Source organism: Carassius gibelio, chromosome A1 (assembly GCF_023724105.1).
Source record: "Carassius gibelio isolate Cgi1373 ecotype wild population from Czech Republic chromosome A1, carGib1.2-hapl.c, whole genome shotgun sequence".
In the NCBI taxonomy this organism is placed as follows: domain Eukaryota; kingdom Metazoa; phylum Chordata; class Actinopteri; order Cypriniformes; family Cyprinidae; genus Carassius; species Carassius gibelio.
In genome coordinates this window covers 34,333,281-34,353,322 of record NC_068371.1, presented here as the reverse complement: position 1 = coordinate 34,353,322, position 20,042 = coordinate 34,333,281, and the positions used below count along the sequence as shown (strand labels likewise).

The window sequence follows — 20,042 nt, the reverse complement described above, 5'->3', positions numbered from 1 at the left end:
CTGCAGAAGATTTTAGTAAATTTTTTTTGGGACGGCCATCATTGGCTTCCCCCTGCAATTCTTTACTTGCCAGTTAATGAAGGAGGTCAGGGGATGATCGATTTGGCAGGCAAAGTGAAAGCTATGAGGCTGAAAGTTGCTCAGACTTTACTTTATGTTAGGGAGCTTTCCACATCCTTGGGTGTCATTTGGCTTGGCTTTGCTTAGAACTTTTGGTGGTTTTTCCCTTGACAAACAATTGTTTTTGATGTCCCAGTATATATACCTGATGTGAAATTCTATGCTTCAGTTTTAAATTCCTGGACTGTTCTTAAGGGATTTAGACGAGAGATATTTTTTATTTATGGCTGCAAGTATTCAAAAACACACAAAGAACAGTGTATTTTGGCAAATTTTATAGTTGGACAAGCTAAATTAGCCATTTGGAAGACATGTAGAATGGCAATTGAGGGGAAAAACGTAAATGCACTGCTGATTTTTACTGCTTTGGTTGAATCAAGGATCAGGGTGGAACATAAATATTATCAAAGTACAAAGAATTTACTTGCATTTGAGTTTAAATGGTGTGTAAATGTTGCTATATTGTCAATATGTGAAGATGAGACTATAGTGTTTAACTGGTAATATTTGTTTGTTTACTTTCTTATTTTTGTATGTATTTAATATTTATTTATCATATACATTTATATATTTTATATGGTTTTGTGGTTGGTCTCTGCATATATGCGTGTTGTGACAGTATGTCTGAATGAGTAGAACATATTTGATCATAGTAGTTTAGGAAATGTTTAAATAAAGAGTTGTAAAAGTCAAAAGTCTCTCTGTATCTCTCTCTCTCTCTCTGTCTGTCTGTATCTCTCTGTCTCTCTCTCTCTCTCTCTCTCTCTCTCTGTATCTCTCTCTCTCTCTCTCTCTCTCTCTATCTCTCTCTCTCTGTCTGTCTGTATCTCTCTCTCTCTCTCTCTCTCTGTCTCTCTCTCTCTCTGTATCTCTCTCTCCCCTTAACATTAATTGACAGGTTATTTACTGTACAAAAAAAAAATGATTCTATCAAATTCTATCAGAACATGTTTAGTGTTTCTACATCAGTAACTCAATCAGGACAGAACCAGGCTAGTGAAGGCCAGTCCTCATAAATCAGAGCTGAATGAATGAATTTGGAGCTCTTTCATTCGTCTCACACGGAGGGCTGTGACCTTCTCTGTGGTCCGGTCAGAAGTCAGCGGAGGTGTCAGGGCCGTGGTCAGCGAATGAAAGGCCTGGGGCTCCTCAGAGGACAAAGAGACGTGGTCGGATATTGAGCTTGACTTGCTTTCCCAGCGGGCTTTGCATACTAAAGCATGAGAGAGGAGCTTCATCGCTCTAGAGATCAGGGAACAAAGGCCACACCAGCCTCACTGAGGAAAAACCTCCTCCATGTCCACCTCCATCGCTCGGCTGTCCTGTCCGGTCCGGTCTGCCGGATCTCATTCACAGAGGAAATGGTCCAGGATCACACGGCTCGTGCTTCTTTCATCTCTTAACGACGTTTGTGCAGTTGCTTGTGTTGGTAACCCCCGTGGACAGACAGCGTCTGGACGTCTCACTCATGCGGCTCTCCGGATCTCTCCTCAGACTCCTGTGCTCTCTGCTCCTCATGCGGCTCTGTCCCGTCTCTGCGGATCATCCGGGAGTCTGTCCCAATCACCTGAACCTGAATCTGTGGGTGGACGCGCAGAGCACCTGTGAGAGGGAATGCCAGACCGACCAGGTGAACAGACCCTCGCTCAGTCATTAACTAGTTCTGACTGGAGAAACAGTTCTTCTGAGTTTCCTTCAACTTACTTTTTATTTCACTGACCTCTGTCTTTCTTTTCTTTTCTTTTTTTCAGTAGTTTTCATTTTAGATTATGAATATACTGTTAAAAATTTGTAGTAAATGAGATTGTATCATGTTTGTAAAAGAAGTATCTTCTGCTCACAAAGGCTGCATTTACAGTATTTGATCAAACATAGTAAAACAGTGAGCTATTATTCTAGTGTACAACAGCAGTTTTCTATGTGAATATCTGTTAGGGTTAATTTTCAGCTTCATTCCTGCAGTCTTCAGTGTCACACGATCTATACACGTGATCGATATGCTCAAAAAACATTTCTGATTATCATCTGTGTTGAAAACAGTTGTGCTTCTTCATGAAGTGTGGAAACCACACTACGGTGTCTGTTTGTCATGATTCACAGGTCAACAGAGAGTTTGGAGAACAGTATTAATCTGAATGTTTTTGCTGAGAGCTGCAGGGGGTTTTGTAGCTGTTCTCCTGACTTCACACCCTGCAGTCTCAGTCTTGTACATGTTGCACTTTTGCACGTAGATTCGCTCAGACAGGAAGTCTGTGTGTGTTTGTGTTGTTGTTCACAGGCTCGTTATGAGGCATGTGTGTGTGATCACAGACCAATATAATGTGTGTGTGGGTGCGTTGCATTTGAGCAGAGCTAAATCTGTCGGTGTGTTTCAAATCTTGATGTTAATGTTTATAATATAATTTTCATGCAATTACGGATTAGAGCTAGACGCTAATATGCATACTTTAATATAGTTTACAACCAGATGAGATGCTATATTTTATGCTTTAGAGTTGCCATATAGTTGGCTAAATATCACTTTATGTGAGTATGTATATGGGTGAAGTTAGATAATGTGTATAAATAGTTGGGAACAGTTTATTTTGATGGTGCACTTCAGACTTAACTTTAAGTTACTCTGCAATCTAGGTCTGCATGATTATGACAAATCATAATTGGAGATCATTCCCTTGAAATTTTAATTGTGATTATTAATTATGATTATGACAATTTACATTGAATTATGTTTTATATAAAAAAAGCAACTGCATGCCAAATTGTTATATGAAAATAAACTAGCTGAAAACACTTTTATTATTAAGCCTCAAATGTCAACTTGCTTTCTTCTTTAAATTAAAAAAGTAAAAGTACAATAAAATATGCATGGTATTCAAATGGTATTCTAAAGCTAAAATTAAAACAATGGAGAAAACCCTTAAAATAATCTGTAGAAAGAAACACACACACACACACACACACACACAGATGGAATAATGTAAATGGACTTTAGAGATTATTAACAGACTGTGAATATCTGCTATCACTTTATTTTGAAGGTCCCCCAAGTTCATGTCAACTTATTTTACTAACTCTATCCCTAATATTCTAATGAGAGTTAGAATGACGTATAGTTGATGTCTACGGCGGACAATCAAAACAGTGTGTAACCAAATAGTTCAGTGAAACGTGAAGCATGACTGTGTAAAACAAAGACGTGTTTGTGTGTGTTTCTGCAGGATTGCGCTGTCTTTGAGAAGTGCTGCACGAACGTGTGTGGCCTGCTGAGCTGCGTGGCGTCCCGTGTGTCCGACGCCTCCGATGACGCTCAGTCGGGGGCCGGGGTTTCGGCGGGGGGCGTGGCTAGCTGTGATGGGTTTGTGTGCAGCCAGCAGGGGGCGGTGTGTGACGTGTGGGAGGGCCAGCCGGTGTGTAAATGTCAGGACCACTGCGAGAGTGAGCCCAGCTTCACCTGCGCCTCCGATGGCCTCACGTACTTCAACCGCTGCTACATGGATGCAGAGGCCTGCGCTCAGGGCATCACACTCACCGTGGTCACCTGCCGTTATCATCTGTCTGGCCCAAACACCAGCCCTCTGCCGCAGGACACCACTGCTCAACCCACGTCTGCATCTGCCGAATCCGAGCCCTTCCCGCCGACGCTCTACTCCAACCCCCAGCAGCAGGTGATTTACCAGGGAGGAACGGCCAGCTTCCACTGCGACGCCATCGGACACCCCAAGCCGGACGTCACCTGGGAGAAGCAGTCCGAGGGAGGAGAGACCATCGTCATGCGGCCGGACCAGATGTATGGGAATGTCGTCATAACCAACATTGGTCAGCTGGTGGTGTATAACGCCCAGGTGTGGGACACGGGGATATACACCTGCATCGCACGAAACACCGCAGGAGCACTGCGCGCCGATTACCCGCTCTCTGTGGTGAGGCGTGACAGCGAGGACTTCTTCGATGACCCAGAGGCAGGTTTGGCGTTGGGACAGCCGTTCTCGCCGGCCGACTGCTTGGCTGCGGTGGAGCGGGGGGAGTGTGGTGAGAAGCGGGTGGACTGGTACTACGACGCGGCCCGGGGCGAGTGCCATGAGTTTGTGCATGGAGGCTGTGAGGGCGGCCGCAACCGCTTCGAGACGTACGAGGAGTGCCGGGCGTCGTGTCAGCGCGAGGGGCTGGGCGTGTGCTCGCTGCCGGCCGTGCAGGGGCCCTGTAAGTTCTGGGAGGCGCGCTGGGCCTACAACAGCCTCATGAAGCAGTGCCTGGCCTTCGTCTACGGCGGATGCCTCGCCAACAAGAACAACTTCCACACACGTGAAGACTGTGAAGACAGCTGCCCCCAGCCCAAGCAGCGTCGCTGTAAAACCTGCCGACCCAAAGGAAAAATCCTGGCAAGTCTGTGCCGCAGTGACTTTGCCATCGTGGGACGGCTGACCGAAATCATTGAGGAGCTAGACTCTGGAATTGCGCGGTTCCAGCTGGAGCAGGTGCTGCGTGATGAGAAGATGGGCCTGCAGCTCTTTGAGACACAACACCTGGAGGTGCTGCTGGTGCAGATGGACTGGAGCTGCCCCTGTCCCAACATCACGCAGCACCTCCAGCTCCCCCTGCTGGTGATGGGAGAGGTGCAGGACGGCACGGCCGTGATCCTGCCCCACAGCTATGTCAGACCAATATCTGATCGACGCCTCAAGAAGATTCAGCAGGTTCTGGACAAGAAGACTTGTGAGATGCTGCAGAGGTTCAAGGACTGACCTGGCACGGCTCGGGGTCTTTCAGCCGGAGACTGCACTGCTTCCCACTGATGACTCCTAATGTTCACATCTCTCATGCTCATGGTGCACATGCACTTGTGTTGCAAACTCTCGTTACATCATTTACGTGGCTCACTTTAATTCTGGAGGGGGCGATTTTCAGTGAATAATTAATAATTCAATTAATAAATTAAATCTTTTCCTTACACAAAACAAAATACAATTTCATATAACTTGGCCGGTGATATCATGACTGAGGTGTCCTTGAACAAGACACTTAACCCCCAACTGATGCTGTGTGTGTGTGTGTGTGTGTGTGAGAGAGAGAGTGTGTGTGTGTGTATGTGTGTGTGTTTGTGTGAGAGAGAGAGTGCGTGCGTGTGTATGTGTGTGTTCAATGCTGTGTGTGTGTGTGTGTGTGTGTGTGTGTGTTCGCGGCTGTGTGTGTGTGTTCACTGCTGTGTGTGTGTGTGTGTGTGTTCACGGTGTGTGTGTTCAATGCTGTGTGTGTGTGTGTGTGTGTGAAAGAGAGAGTGCGTGTGTGTGTGTGTGTGCGTGTGTGTGTGTGTGTGTGTGTGTGTGTCTGTGTGTGTGTGTGTTTGTGTGCGTGTGTGTGTGCGTGTGTGTGTGTGTGTTCACGGCTGTGTGTTTGTGTGTGTGTGTGTGTGCGTGTGTGTGTGTGTGTGCGCAGGCATGGTTAGATGCAGAGCATGAATTCTGAGTATAGGTCACCACACTTGCCAATTGTCACGACTTTCATTTTCACTTCACTTTCTAACGCTAGCATGAGAATCAGAAGGCATCTTCCTCAGAGTATTAATCTGGAACGAGGAAGCCTTTCACTTTATTTATTGGTGTCACAGTTAGAGGTGTAGAGCAGAACATTTCTTTATATTTGTTTGCTGTATATGTGCTGTTAGTCTCAACTCCAGAGGTTAGTATTCCTACACTGATGTGTTTTACTCCAGGGTATAAGCTACATTTCCTAATCTTAAAATATAATTATACACCTCAGAATTAAATGCTTAATAAAGTTTAACCCAGAATACATGGCAAACTGGAAGAGATTTTGCTGCTATACCATTAGAGTCAGCGTTGGCTCTCAAACCTTATATGAACAGTACATTACTAGTTGAAATATCAATGGACTAAATTTCCTTTTCCTCTGGTTTAAAGAATGTCCTTACCATCAGCTGAAAGACAGGAGATGGGGTGCGTTTGACCCTGCTCTAAAGCAGCACGGACTGATGGGAGCCGCCAGTGTGACATCACTTGATCTTCAGAGGGAGAACTAGACCGCTTTCAAGAAATCTCTGATAAAACTGCACTTTTTAGGTATTAACAAACCAGAACTTGTTTAAATAATGCCATAAGATTCAAGGAGAAACATGAGACTAACTTAGTTGATATATTTATTGATATGTATAAAAACAATGACAATAGGAAACTGGTCTTAAAATAATATTCAACTACCCAGTCCACTCAGAAATGGGAGAAGGAATCTGGTGTAGGAATAAGGAAGGAAGACTGAATGATTGTTCCAGATGTGTTCTTCTATCAGTCCTGGTTCTGTCCTGCTGGACTGGACACAATACACTGAATAACTGACACTGTGACCTGTGCCCTAAACATGGAGAGAATGGACCAATACTAGCAATACTGCAACAGATGGACTGTGTTAATGCCTTCATGAGGTTTACTGACTGAGCTAGAATCAGACAGATCTCCATCAAGGTGACGTAATGTAATGTTATGATGCATAGATTCAATAAAATCGTTCAGTTCTAATGTTATAGTATTTTATTTTTATTTTTATTATGTTTAAAAGTATTATAGGTTTTTTTTTTTTTTTTTTTTTTGTGGTGAACGGTTCCTTGAATATTGTTCCTGCAGCGAGGCATTGCTTTTGTATTTGTTTATTTTCTGTTTCATATTTCCTGTAATTTGTTTATTCTATTTCTATAATTAATAATTGTCTGTATATATATATATATATATAAGAAAATAAGGCAAAAAAGCACAGCTTTGTTTCTGGGGGTGAACAGCTCACTCAGCTTTTAAAAAACATTATTACCACAATGCTTTTGTTCCCTTTTTCTGATGCAGTGTGTGTGTTAAAGTTTGTGTGGATCTGTGTTGCACAATATCCAAGTTTGAGACAAGTGGAACTTGCAAAGAAACGTGTGTGTGTTCAACACACCATTACACGGATGTTTCGGTGGATGTGTGTGTCCTCCGTGATTATTACAAACATCAGGCTCTAAAGCATGGACACACTGCTGCTGTTATACACACACACACACACACACACACACACACACGTGCCCTGCGAGGGTGAGAAACACCGTGTTAAGGAGGAAATGAGTTGGTCATGAAGAAATGAACAGGAAGCTGTACGTCACACAGACGAGCAGCAGCACGATGAAGACGCTCGGCTTGATTCTCTTCATGTGGGGTAAGAAATGCCCTCAAACATTCTGGACTTGAAACTACATCATTTTGTTCATCTTCATTGTAATTTTTGCATTCTTATTCAATTATTATTACTTTTTTTTAATATAAAACAGAAGGCTATTGTGTTCATTTAGATGAGTTTGTGTGTGTGACTTTCAATCTACATTTAAACAACTATTTATGCTAATTTAAGTAGCTGGAGCTCAGCAGTGTGTGTGTGTGTGTGTGTGTGTGTGTGTGTGTGTGTGTGTGTGTGTGTGTGAGTGTGTGTGTGTGTGAGTGTGTGTGTTGGGAACAAGGTGTGGCAGGTTAGAAGTTATATGTGACAGGAACGCACACACACACACACACACACAGACTGCTCTCTTCTGTTGCAGCATGTTGTTGTGATTGTTTCATTAGTTTAATGTCCGACTCCAGATGAATGATGCTGATAGAAGCTAGGTGGAAACACACACACACACACACACACACACACAGTTTGTTTGTTCCAGTGCAGCTGGCTGAATCCTGATGGACACCAGTGTCAGACGCTTTAGTTTCAGCATCTTACGAAACGCTGACAAACAGGAAGAGAAACCAGAACAAATCATTTAGAAAGATGGAGGCTGAAGTGTAAGAAAGGTCTCCTGATGTCTTAACTGTCTCTCTCAATCTCCAGCGTCTCTCTCAGAGGCCTTCAACATCGACACTGAACATCCACTGAGATTTAACGGCACAGTGGAAGATTTCTTTGGTTACAGCGTTTATCAGACTGAGTTTGGAAACAGGAAGCAGTGAGTCAGACACACACTGGTTGCTAGGGTGTTCTGTGTGGTTGCTAGGTGTATCGTGACTGTCTGATTGGTTGTGCGGGTGTGTTTCTCAGGATCATTGTTGGAGCTCCATTAGAAGGAAACTCAACAGGGGAGATGTACAGCTGCACAGCAGATCTTCAGTCCTGCACACGACTGCAGCGTCCAGGTATCAGCAGCACAGCCATCTACCAGTGACTACTGAGCACTTACACTACTGAGCACTTACACTGCTGAGCACTTACACTGCTGAGCACTTACACTGCTGAGCGCTTACACTGCTGAGCGCTTACACTACTGAGCACTTACACTGCTGAGCACTTACACTACTGAGCACTTACACTGCTGAGCACTTACACTACTACTGAGCGCTTACGCTGCTGAGCGCTTACACTGCTGAGCGCTTACACTACTACTGAGCGCTTACACTGCTGAGCACTTACACTGCTGAGCGCTTACACTGCTGAGCACTTACACTGCTGAGCGCTTACACTGCTGAGCGCTTACACTACTGAGCACTTACACTGCTGAGCACTTACACTACTGAGCACTTACACTGCTGAGCACTTACACTGCTGAGCACTTACACTGCTGAGCACTTACACTGCTGAGCACTTACACTGCTGAGCGCTTACACTACTGAGCGCTTACACTGCTGAGCGCTTACACTGCTGAGCGCTTACACTACTGAGCGCTTACACTGCTGAGCGCTTACACTGCTGAGCGCTTACACTACTGAGCACTTACACTACTGAGCACTTACACTGCTGAGCACTTACACTGCTGAGCGCTTACACTGCTGAGCGCTTACACTACTGAGCGCTTACACTGCTGAGCGCTTACACTACTGAGCGCTTACACTACTGAGCGCTTACACTACTGAGCGCTTACACTAGTGAGCGCTTACACTAGTGAGCGCTTACACTGCTGAGCGCTTACACTGCTGAGCGCTTACACTGCTGAGCACTTACACTGCTGAGCGCTTACACTGCTGAGCGCTTACACTACTGAGCACTTACACTGCTGAGCACTTACACTACTGAGCACTTACACTGCTGAGCACTTACACTGCTGAGCACTTACACTGCTGAGCACTTACACTGCTGAGCACTTACACTGCTGAGCGCTTACACTACTGAGCGCTTACACTGCTGAGCGCTTACACTGCTGAGCGCTTACACTACTGAGCGCTTACACTGCTGAGCGCTTACACTGCTGAGCGCTTACACTACTGAGCACTTACACTACTGAGCACTTACACTGCTGAGCACTTACACTGCTGAGCGCTTACACTGCTGAGCGCTTACACTACTGAGCGCTTACACTGCTGAGCGCTTACACTACTGAGCGCTTACACTACTGAGCGCTTACACTACTGAGCGCTTACACTAGTGAGCGCTTACACTAGTGAGCGCTTACACTGCTGAGCGCTTACACTGCTGAGCGCTTACACTGCTGAGCGCTTACACTGCTGAGCGCTTACACTGCTGAGCGCTTACACTGCTGAGCGCTTACACTGCTGAGCGCTTACACTGCTGAGCGCTTACACTGCTGAGCGCTTACACTGCTGAGCGCTTACACTACTGAGCGCTTACACTACTGAGCGCTTACACTAGTGAGCGCTTACACTAGTGAGCGCTTACACTGCTGAGCGCTTACACTGCTGAGCGCTTACACTGCTGAGCGCTTACACTGCTGAGCGCTTACACTACTGAGCGCTTACACTACTGAGCGCTTACACTGCTGAGCGCTTACACTGCTGAGCGCTTACACTGCTGAGCGCTTACACTACTGAGCGCTTACACTAGTGAGCGCTTACACTAGTGAGCGCTTACACTGCTGAGCGCTTACACTGCTGAGCACTTACACTGCTGAGCACTTACACTGCTGAGCACTTACACTGCTGAGCGCTTACACTACTGAGCGCTTACACTGCTGAGCGCTTACACTACTGAGCGCTTACACTGCTGAGCACTTACACTGCTGAGCACTTACACTGCTGAGCACTTACACTGCTGAGCACTTACACTGCTGAGCACTTACACTACTGAGCACTTACACTGCTGAGCACTTACACTACTGAGCGCTTACACTACTGAGCGCTTACACTACTGAGCACTTACACTACTGAGCACTTACACTGCTGAGCGCTTACACTACTGAGCACTGAGCACCCCCTCTCTCTCTCACCCTCCCCCACCCCTCTCTCTCCCCCCCCCCCTCTCTCTCTCCCCCACTTTCTCTCACCCCCCCCTTTCACCCTCCCCTCTCCCCCCCCCCTCTCTCTCTCCCCCTCTCTCACCCCCCCTCTCTCTCTCTTTCTCCCCCCCTCTCTCACCCCCCCCCCCTCTCTCTCTCTCTCTGTGCACATGTGCGGGCGTTTGTTGAGTGGAGTGAGTGTTGTGGTGAGCGTGTGGTCTTTTTTTGTGCCCGCTGCGGCTTTAAAACATATTTTCTCTCTTTTTTTGTGTGTGTTTTTTGCTTGTTTGTTTTGTTTGTTGTGAAATTAGCTTGACTGAGAGCCTGCTTAAACCAGTCCTTTGCACTGGGAAGCATGTCGACTCCAGGGGTAAAGTTTCTGGATTCCCTCACGCGGCGCCACGGTGTGAAGGTGGTGGCTCTGGGGAGTGTGGAGGAGTGTAGTGTAGCGCTCGGTGATGAGTGTGTGTTAGCGGTGTCCAAAATGAATAACTCAATTGTTCTGTTCCTCAATACAGTAGAGAAAGCGAATGAAGTTGTTGGAAAGGGAATAAACATACGTGGTTTATTTACTCCAGTACTGCCTCTTTCTACTCCCGCTATTCAAATGAACCTCCCTTTATTAAAGATCAGATGTTGATGAAGGAATTGTCACGCTTTGGCAAACTGATTGCTCCCATGAAAAAGATCGCTATAGGATGCAAATCGGACTTAGTGAAACATGTAGTGTCTTTTAGACGTTTCACGTATATGATTCTGAACGGAAATAGAACTGATCTTGATGTAAATTGTAAATTTAAAGTGGATGATTTTGATTACACAGTTTTTGTGACAACAGACACGATGAGGTGTTTTTCTTGCAAAAAGTCTGGTCACTTGGTCCGCGACTGCCCGGAAAACAGCGCTCATCATCCTCACAGTGGGCAGAATGATGGTGAGAAAAGTAACGCTGAGCAGAATGAAGACGAGGAAGTTGCCAGTAGTTCCAATGCGCCGAATTCTAGAGGTCCAAAAATCGTGTCTGTAGAAAAAAATGCTGAATCTGAGCTAACTAGACAAAGTGTTGAATTTGATGAAGGAAACGCTAAAAAAATCTGAATTTGTAATCGGTGAGAGTGTTGAAAGCAACAGTATTGATTGTGGAGAAGCTCTTGGTAACATACAGACGATGTTAGATCAGTTTTCTGATACTGAGTCACAAGTGGAGAGTGTAATCCAAAATGAGGACACATCAATGGATATGGATCAGGTTGTTTTTAAGACACCTCTGAAGAGGAAAAAAAAGACAAGAGCATGATTCTGAAACAGGCTAGAAAGAACCAAGAAGAGAATAAAGTGGAGAATGAAAGCAGTGAGAGTGAGTGCTCTGATTATTCTCAATCCAATTGGTCATGTCTTGAATATGGAGTGGATGAGATCAAAAAACTCTTGAAAGTGACCAAAAATATGAGAGGAGTGAAAATTGATGAATATTATCCAGATCTCAGAAGACTTCTGGAAAATATTAAGTGTTTAATGAGTGAAGGAAGATTTACAGATAAAGAAGTATATCGTTTAAAAAAAATTGTCACAAAAATTCAACTCCAATTGAATAATGATGATGAAATGGTATAGTATTTATGCCCTCTGTTTTGCTCTCTGTGCTGTAGTTTCTTTTTCATTTTTATTTATGAGTGACATTTGCATTGCATCTTTAAATGTGAATGGGGCTAGAGATTGCAGAAAGAGAGCTCAGATATATGAAGTAGCGAAACAGAATAAAATCGATGTCCTGTTTTTACAGGAGACACATAGTGATGTGAAAATTGCTGTCGAATGGGCTAAAGAATGGGGCGGTCTTCTTTTTCTGAGTCATAATACTTCACTCAGTGGAGGAGTTGCAGTTCTGTTTAATAACAATGTTGCTCCCTCGTCTTGTTCTGTAGAGGAGGTTGTAAAAGGTAGATTCTTAAAGATAAAAGCTCAATTTGAGGATCATGTTTTTGTTTTTATTTGTGTATATGCACCAACCTCCCAGTTAGAAAGAATGTTGTTTTTAGATCAGTTAAATACAGTAATAGAAAAATGTGATAATGAAGAATTTTTGGCTGTGGGAGGAGATTTTAATTGTGTTGAAAGAAATATAGATAGGAATCATGTAGAAGCACATATGGCTTCACGCCGGAAACTGATACAAATGATAGAAGGGAATGAGCTTTGTGATGTATGGAGAATTTTAATCATGATGTTAAACAATACACATGGACGCATGTTCGTGAAAATGTGTTGTCAATGGCACGATTAGATTTTATGTTTTCAAACATCATCTTAGTTTTTTTGTAAATGGCTCAATTCTTCCAGTTGGTTTCTCTGATCATAGTTTGGTTGTGTGTAGAATGATCGTTAGTTCTGTTAAAATAAGTAGTTCTTATCGGCATTTCAATGTGACATTGTTGTCAGATTTACAGTTTAAAGATGTTTTTAGGTTTTATTGGGAGTCTTTTAGAGAACAAAAACATCTTTTTTCCTCTTTACAGGAATGGTGGGACATTGGGAAAGTAAATATTAGGCAACTATGTCAACAATATACTCTTAATGTCACAAGTTTTTTAACTCAGTCTATAAAGAAGTTAGAAGAGGAAATGATTGAAATTCAAGTTTTAATTCAAGAATCAGGAAATCAAGACCATTTAGATTCCCTTTTCATGAAAATATCAGCTTTGTCTGAATTCTATAAAAGAAAGGCACAAGGGGCATTGGTCAGATCCCGTTTCCAGGATGTAGAGCAGATGGATGTTCAATCAAAGTTTTTTTCGGACTAGAAAAAAAGAATGGTCAAAGACGGTATATTCAGAATTTAAGATCTGAAGCTGGGGTTCTGTTATCAGACCCAGTCGAAATGAGGAAAAGAGCAGTAACATTTTATAAAAATCTTTATAGTTCTGATCATAGAATAGATCAAGAGGTTGATGGTTTCTTCTTTGAAGATCTGCCAAAATTACCAGAGTGTGCCAATGCAAAACTTAGTGATGGGGTGCTCCGATCACGATCGGCCGATCATTAAAGGGGGGGTGGAATGCTATTTCATGCATACTGAGTTTTTTACACTGTTAAAGAGTTGGATTCCCATGCTAAACATGGACAAAGTTTCAAAAATTAAGTTGTACGTTTGAAGGAGTATTTCTGTTCCAAAAATACCTCTTCCGGTTTGTCACAAGTTTCAGAAAGTTTTTTTCGAGTATGGCTCTGTGTGACGTTAGATGGAGCGGAATTTCCTTATATGGGTCCTGAGGCACTTCTGCCGGAAGAGCGCGCTCCCGTATAGCAGAGCACTGAGAGCACAACAGACTTCACTGATCAGAGCGAGAGCGGCGCCAAATGTCACAAAAGAAGTGTGTTTTTGGTTGCCAGGTCAAGACAACCCTGCACAGATTACCAAAAGAGAAACAGCATTAAGGGACCAGTGGATGGAGTTTATTTTTACAGAGCAGCAGTTCAGCGTGGAGTGAGACAAGGTTGTTCATTATCAGGCATGCTCTATACATTGGCAATAGAACCACTTTTGCAAAGGTTGAGAAGGGTATTGAAAGGCCTCACATTGAGGAACTGTGAAAGTACTTTTGTTTTAGCAGATTATGCTGATGATGTTGTTGTAATTGTAAAAGAGCAAAATGATGTGAACCTCTTAACAAAAACTTTGGATGATTTTGAAATGGTATCAGCTGCAAAAGTGAATTGGTCAAAAAGTGAAGCTGTTTTGGTGGGAGAGTGGATAACAGCACCCCTCAAACTCCCTGGTGGTCTGACATGGAAAAAAGATGGGTTAAAATATTTGGGAGTTTATTTGGGGGATGAGTCTTTTCAATTAAAAAATTGGGAAGGGATGATTGAGAAAATAAAGGGTAGACTGGAAAAATGGAAGTGGATTAAGAAAATATTGTCCTATAGGGGGCGAACCCTTATTATTAATAACCTTGTTGCTTCATCTCTTTGGCATCGACTGACTTGTGTTGACCCACCACTACTGTTTCTTGCTAAGATACAATCGATGTTGATAGAATTCTTCTGGGATAAGATGCACTGGGTGATTCATAGCATCTTGTACTTACCAAAGGAAGAAGGTGGTCAAGGACTTGTGCATCTACAAAGTAGGACAGCAACATTTCGTCTACAATTTACACAATGTTTCCTGACAGGCCCAGAGTCTGTAAGTTGGATACCAGTGGCAAGTGCTGTTTTATAAACTGGTGCAGGTCTAAATCTGGACAAATCCTTATTTTTATTGGACCCAAAAACTTTAAATGTGGAGAAATTTCCAGTTTTTTTATCGGAATCTTTTTAAAGTATGGAGTCTTTTTAAACTCCGAAGGAGAAGCAACCCCACATCGTTGTATTGGCTTTTGGAAGAGCCATTGCTTCATGGTGCAAGACTGGACATTACTAATGCATCAATATCACTGGAGAAAAGCCTTTGTAAAGGCTAAAGTGGTGACTCTTCGTCAATTAATGAGTCTGGCAGGACCAGATTTTATGACAGTGGATGCAGTGGCAACACAATTGGGGTTTAGATCCACTCGAGTGATTGAAAAAATACTACGGAAGATACAGACTATCCTTACAGTGGAAGAGACCGAATTACTTAAGAAACATGGTGAGGGACAAATTACTCCCAATAATAAAGATTTTTTTCCAAGTTTGACTGTTTCACCTATTTTAGAGGAGGAAGGTGGAATTTTTCTGGATTCAGAAGAAGTAGTGCTCATGGACCTTGAAGAAGTGAAGGGCAAGAGATTGTACAAGTCGTGTGAAATGTTTTATTAAAAAAACATTAAATGGAAAAACTGATACACCTTGGCGAACTGTGTTAGGTTTGGATGAAGTTTTTAAGCCAAATTGGAAAACTTTTTACAAGCCACTGTTAAATACGAAAATTGGAGATTTGCAGTGGAGGATTTTACATTGTATTATTGCTGTGAATGCTTTTATCTCTGTGTTGAATCCTGATGTAGGCCATGAATGCCCAGTTTGCACACAAAGGGAGACTGTGTTTCATGTTTTTATGAATTGTCATAGACTTAAACCTTTATTTGAAGTTATACAAAATTTGTTTAAGTCTTTTGATGAAGAATTTTCAATGCAAACTTTTACCCTTGGTGTTAAATATACAAAGAGACGACAGAGAGAGTGTCAGTTGTTAAATTTTGTTTTGGGCAAAAGCAAAATGGCAATATACATGAGTCGGAAAGATCAAACTGAACAAAATCAGGAATTTAATTTGGTGTCTATGTTTGGTGCTATGGTAAAGTCAAGAAATTTGATTGATTTTAAGTTTTATAAAGTTCCTTCATGTCTTGCCATGTTTGAGGATGTTTGGTGTTATGGAGGGGCTTTGTGCTCTGTTTAGATGACTATCTTTATTTTACTCAATTTATGTAATTTATTTTAAATAGTTTGTTCTTAATGCTTTAAAAACAATTAAATTGTAATAGAAGTGTTTTCAAAATTCAAATTCTCTCCCTCTCCCCCCCCTCTCTCCCCCCTCTCTCTCTCTCCCTCTCTCTCCCTCTCCCCCCCTCTCTCGTCTCTCCCCCCTCTCTCCCCTCTCTCTCTCTCTCTCTCCCTCTCTCTCTCTCCCCCCCCCTCTCTCTCTCTCTCTCTCTCTCTCTCTCTCTCTCTCTCGGTGCATGCTGGGAAGGGGGGTGTTAGAGTAAGGGGGTTAGGTGGTGGTGAGAAAAAAAAAAAAAATTCTTTATCTTTGTTTCAGTTTTCTTTAAATTGCACCTAAAAGAGAATTTGTAATTAGTTTGAATCTAACTCTCAGCTCGTTGTAATTTTGGTACCTGGCCTCGTGTTTTGGGCGGGATGGTGTCTCACCTGAGAGTGGAGGCGTCATCCCTATCACTCAGACACGGGGTTAGATGTGTTACTAACGCGGGAGTTGCGGTTGAGGATGTACTAGTGGATGTAGGAGAACGAGTGGGACATGGAAATATTGTATCGGCTTCTCGGATGAATAAGGCCGTTGTGGTTTTCCTGAAGGACGAACTACTCGTTAATCGTTTGGTTGAAAGTGGAATTTCGGTAAGTGGGAATTTTATTCCAGTACAACCCTTGGTTTCTCCAACAACAAGGGTAACGATTTCTAATGTTCCGCCGTTCATTCCCGATGCGGATATAGAAAGGGAACTTTCACGTTTTGGGAAGTTCGCGAGTGGAATTAAAATGGTCCCGCTTGGATGCAAGAATGCGTCTTTGAAACATGTGTTGTCGTTTAGACGACATGTGTATATGTTTCTGAATTCACCGAATTTAAATGTTTCATTTAGGTGCGTTTTTGATGGTAAGTCGTATATGGTGTATGCTAGCGCTGGGGAAATGAGATGCCATGAATGCAACTCAGTTGGACATGTGAAATTGTCGTGCCCTTTCAGAAACGAAGTAGGCAGTGAGGCTGGCCCGAGTGGTGTTTCGGGTGAGAGAACAAATAATCCAGTGTTGGAAGGAAATAATAGTGGGGAAGCTAAGTCGCTAAATATTGAGAAAGGAGATGAGATTGGCGGAAGTTCCCAACAAGAAGGACAGTTTTCTGATGATAAATTGTCCAGTAGTGAAAATCAGATTGGAAATAGTTCTGGCAATGTTCAATTTCAGGAAAATGTTGAGATTGTAAATGGTAAGTCTGTTGTAACTGATGGAGGAGTTCTACAGCAAACTGAAGCAGTGGATGAGTTAACAGTAGGTCAGATGGAAACTGAAAGTAAAAGTGGAGTAGAATCGAAGACTGTAAGTGGTGGTGATCCTCCTATACCAAAGATAGTGTTGGGATCTGATAAGGAAGTGGGTAATGAGGATGGGGACGATGATGAAAGTGTTCTGTCAGATTGTTCAGATGTATCTAATTTCTCACAAATCACAAGTGAACAAGTATATTCATTGGAAGAGTTGAATGATTTTATGGATGAGACGTTTGGAAAAACAGTTGATGTAAGGAATTTTTTTCCTGATGTGAAAAAGTTTGAAACGTCAGTTCTTTTTTGGCAGAAGAGGGTTGGAGAAGAAGGTCTGAGTCAGAGGAAAAGATTCCGGTTAAAAAAGATACTTTCAAAGATAAGAAGGGGGAAAAGTCATGCAAAACGTAAATTTAATATTTGGCCCAAATGAGTTGCACTTCACATAAGGTGACTTTAACACTTTTCCTTTTCTGTCTGTCTCTTCTTTCTTTCTTTCTTAGTCCTCTTATGGAGATTATAAGAGTGGGCTCCTTAAATATTAATGGAGGAAGAGACAGGAGCAAGAGAGCAATGGTTGCTGAAATAATTAAATTAAAAAATATAAACATTACTTATTTACAAGAAACACATACAGATTGTGATAATGAGGTGGAATGGCATAGATGGTGGGATGGGAAGTGTTTCATTAGCCATGGATCAAATATAAGTGCGGGGGTGGCTATTCTTTTTTCAAAAAATATGGATTTAAATATTTTGTCTACTATAGAATTAGAAAAGGGTAGAGTTTTAATAGTTAAAGCAGAAATTAAGGGGATTGTATGTTTATTTGTTAATGTTTATGCTCCTAATAAAGGACCAGATCGTGTAGAGCTTTTTAAAAAGTTGCAAGACACATTAAGACAACAAAATGATGATATCTGTGTGATAATGGGTGGAGATTGGAATTGTACAACTAATTTCTTATTAGATAGAAATGGAGAGGAAACTCACCCACAGTCAAGCCATGTACTTCTCAGTTTAACTAAAGAGTTTGAGTTAATGGATGTCTGGAGGGATAGGAATCAGATGGTTAAACAGTATACATGGATCAAGATGTTTGATTCCTCTGTTACTGGAGCAAGATTAGACAGATTATCATGAATGCATGAATGGTTTTTCTGATCATCATGTTGTTACCATTGATTTTAATATTAATATAGTACAGCGTCCAAAGTATTATTGGCATTTTAATGTTAAATTATTGCAGGATAATTCCTTCTGTGAGAAATTCAGGTTCTTTTGGGAAATGTGGAAATTGAATAAGAGTGGCTTTGAAAATTTGACTCAATGGTGGGAAGTTGGGAAGACACAGATCAGGGTGTTTTGTCAGCAATATTCTTATAATTCAACGGTGCATATAAAAAGGAAAATAAAGCAATTGGAGAATGATCTTTATGATATGGAACAGTTGATTGATGTTAATAATGAAGGACTAATTAAGGAATTAAAGAATAAGAAAATGGATTTGAAGTTTTTTTTGGAGGAAAGAGTAAAGGGTGCTTTGATTAGAGCAAGAATAATGTCTATTAAAGAAACTGATGCTCCTACTTCTTATTTTTTTAATTTAGAAAGAAAAGTTGCACAAGAGAAAGTTTTACATTGTTTGCGTCGTGAGAATGGGACATTGACTTCAAATCCATTGGAAATTCGAAAAATGGCTATGGACTTTTACACTGATTTATATGGACCTACTGACTGTGTTTCTGGAAGTATGGATCAACTGTTGCAAGGGTTACCTAAGCTGAATGATATGGATAAAGATGAGCTTGAACAGATGATTTCGTTTAATGAACTCTCTGAAGCGGTTCAACAACTCTCTACAAGTCGAGCACCAGGAATTGATGGCCTACCAGCCGAATTTTACAAGAACTTTTGGAGCATTTTAGGCAGAGACTTTCATGAAGTAGTTTGTGAATGTTTTGTGAGAGGAATACTTCCAAGTAGCTGTCAAAGGGCGGTGTTATCTCTAATTCCAAAAAAAGGAGATCTGGGTTTGTTGAAAAATTGGAGACCAGTTTCTTTAATGTGTTTAGATTATAAAATAATATCTAAATGTTTAGCTAATAGGCTAAAGAAATATTTACATAGTGTGGTGAAGAAGGAACAAACATTGTATTCCAGGTCGTACAATCATGGATAATTTGTTTTTAATGAGAGATGTTATAGATTTTTCGATGAATAATAATTGTGATGTCGGGTTTTTATCTATTGATCAGGAAAAAGCCTTTGATCGTGTGGGACATACATATCTTTTTGAGGTTTTAGAAGCTTTTGGCTTTGGGAATAATATTGTTGCTTGGATAAAGTTGTTGTATAATAATGCATCTGTTTTAATCAAGACAGGAGGTGGGGGATTGAGTAGCCCAGTAGCTGTTAAAAGAGGCATTAGACAGGGGTGTCCTCTTTCAGGGCAGTTATATAGCTTAGTAATTGAACCTCTATTATGTCATTTAAGAAGTAATTTGAAAGGTTTTTATGTTGCAGAAAATGTGAAATGTTCTGTGTCCGCATATGCAGATGATATAACTGTGTTTGTAACTGGTCAAGAAGATATTCAAGACATTTGTAAGAGTCTAACTCCATTTGAAGAGGCTTCTTCTGCAAAAGTGAACTGGGGAAAAAGTGAGGGGCTTATTATGGGTGAATGGAGGAATGGTGGGATACCTCGCATTCCAGGTGGATTGAAGTGGGGTACAGAAGGCATTAAAGTCTTAGGAGTCTTCTTGGGTTCAGAAAATTATAGAAAAAAGAACTGGGAAGGGATGCTGAATAAGGTGTTAGCTAAGTTGTCTAAATGGAATTGGCTATTACCTGAACTATCCTATAGGGGTAGAGTCCTGGTCATAAACAATTTGGCTGCATCCATGCTGTGGCACAAGCTGAATGTGCTAGAGCCACCTGATAAATTGATCAAGGATATACAGAGAAAGTTGGTGGATTTCTTCTGGTCAGGCCAGCACTGGATTCCTGGGCCTGCTCTGTAT

The 20,042-nt window shown here is 42.0% G+C and overlaps 2 protein-coding genes across 2 annotated transcripts in view; both read left to right on the top strand.

Annotated features, from left to right (window-relative positions):
* Window positions 1-1,102: 1,102 nt before the first annotated feature.
* Window positions 1,103-5,116, top strand: wfikkn1 (WAP, follistatin/kazal, immunoglobulin, kunitz and netrin domain containing 1). Its single transcript, XM_052542707.1, has 2 exons — window positions 1,103-1,750; window positions 3,339-5,116. The coding sequence occupies exons 1-2, from the start codon at window positions 1,589-1,591 to the stop codon at window positions 4,860-4,862; spliced, it is 1,686 nt and encodes a 561-aa protein (XP_052398667.1). The 5' UTR covers window positions 1,103-1,588; the 3' UTR covers window positions 4,863-5,116.
* Window positions 5,117-7,151: 2,035 nt separating this feature from the next.
* zmp:0000001082 (integrin alpha-D) overlaps window positions 7,152-20,042 on the top strand; it is a 33,556-nt gene continuing 20,665 nt past the window's right edge. The window contains 3 exon segments of the mRNA XM_052603751.1: window positions 7,152-7,317; window positions 7,978-8,092; window positions 8,185-8,279. Of these exon segments, the coding sequence (XP_052459711.1) occupies window positions 7,242-7,317; window positions 7,978-8,092; window positions 8,185-8,279 (286 nt within the window). The 5' untranslated portion in view covers window positions 7,152-7,241.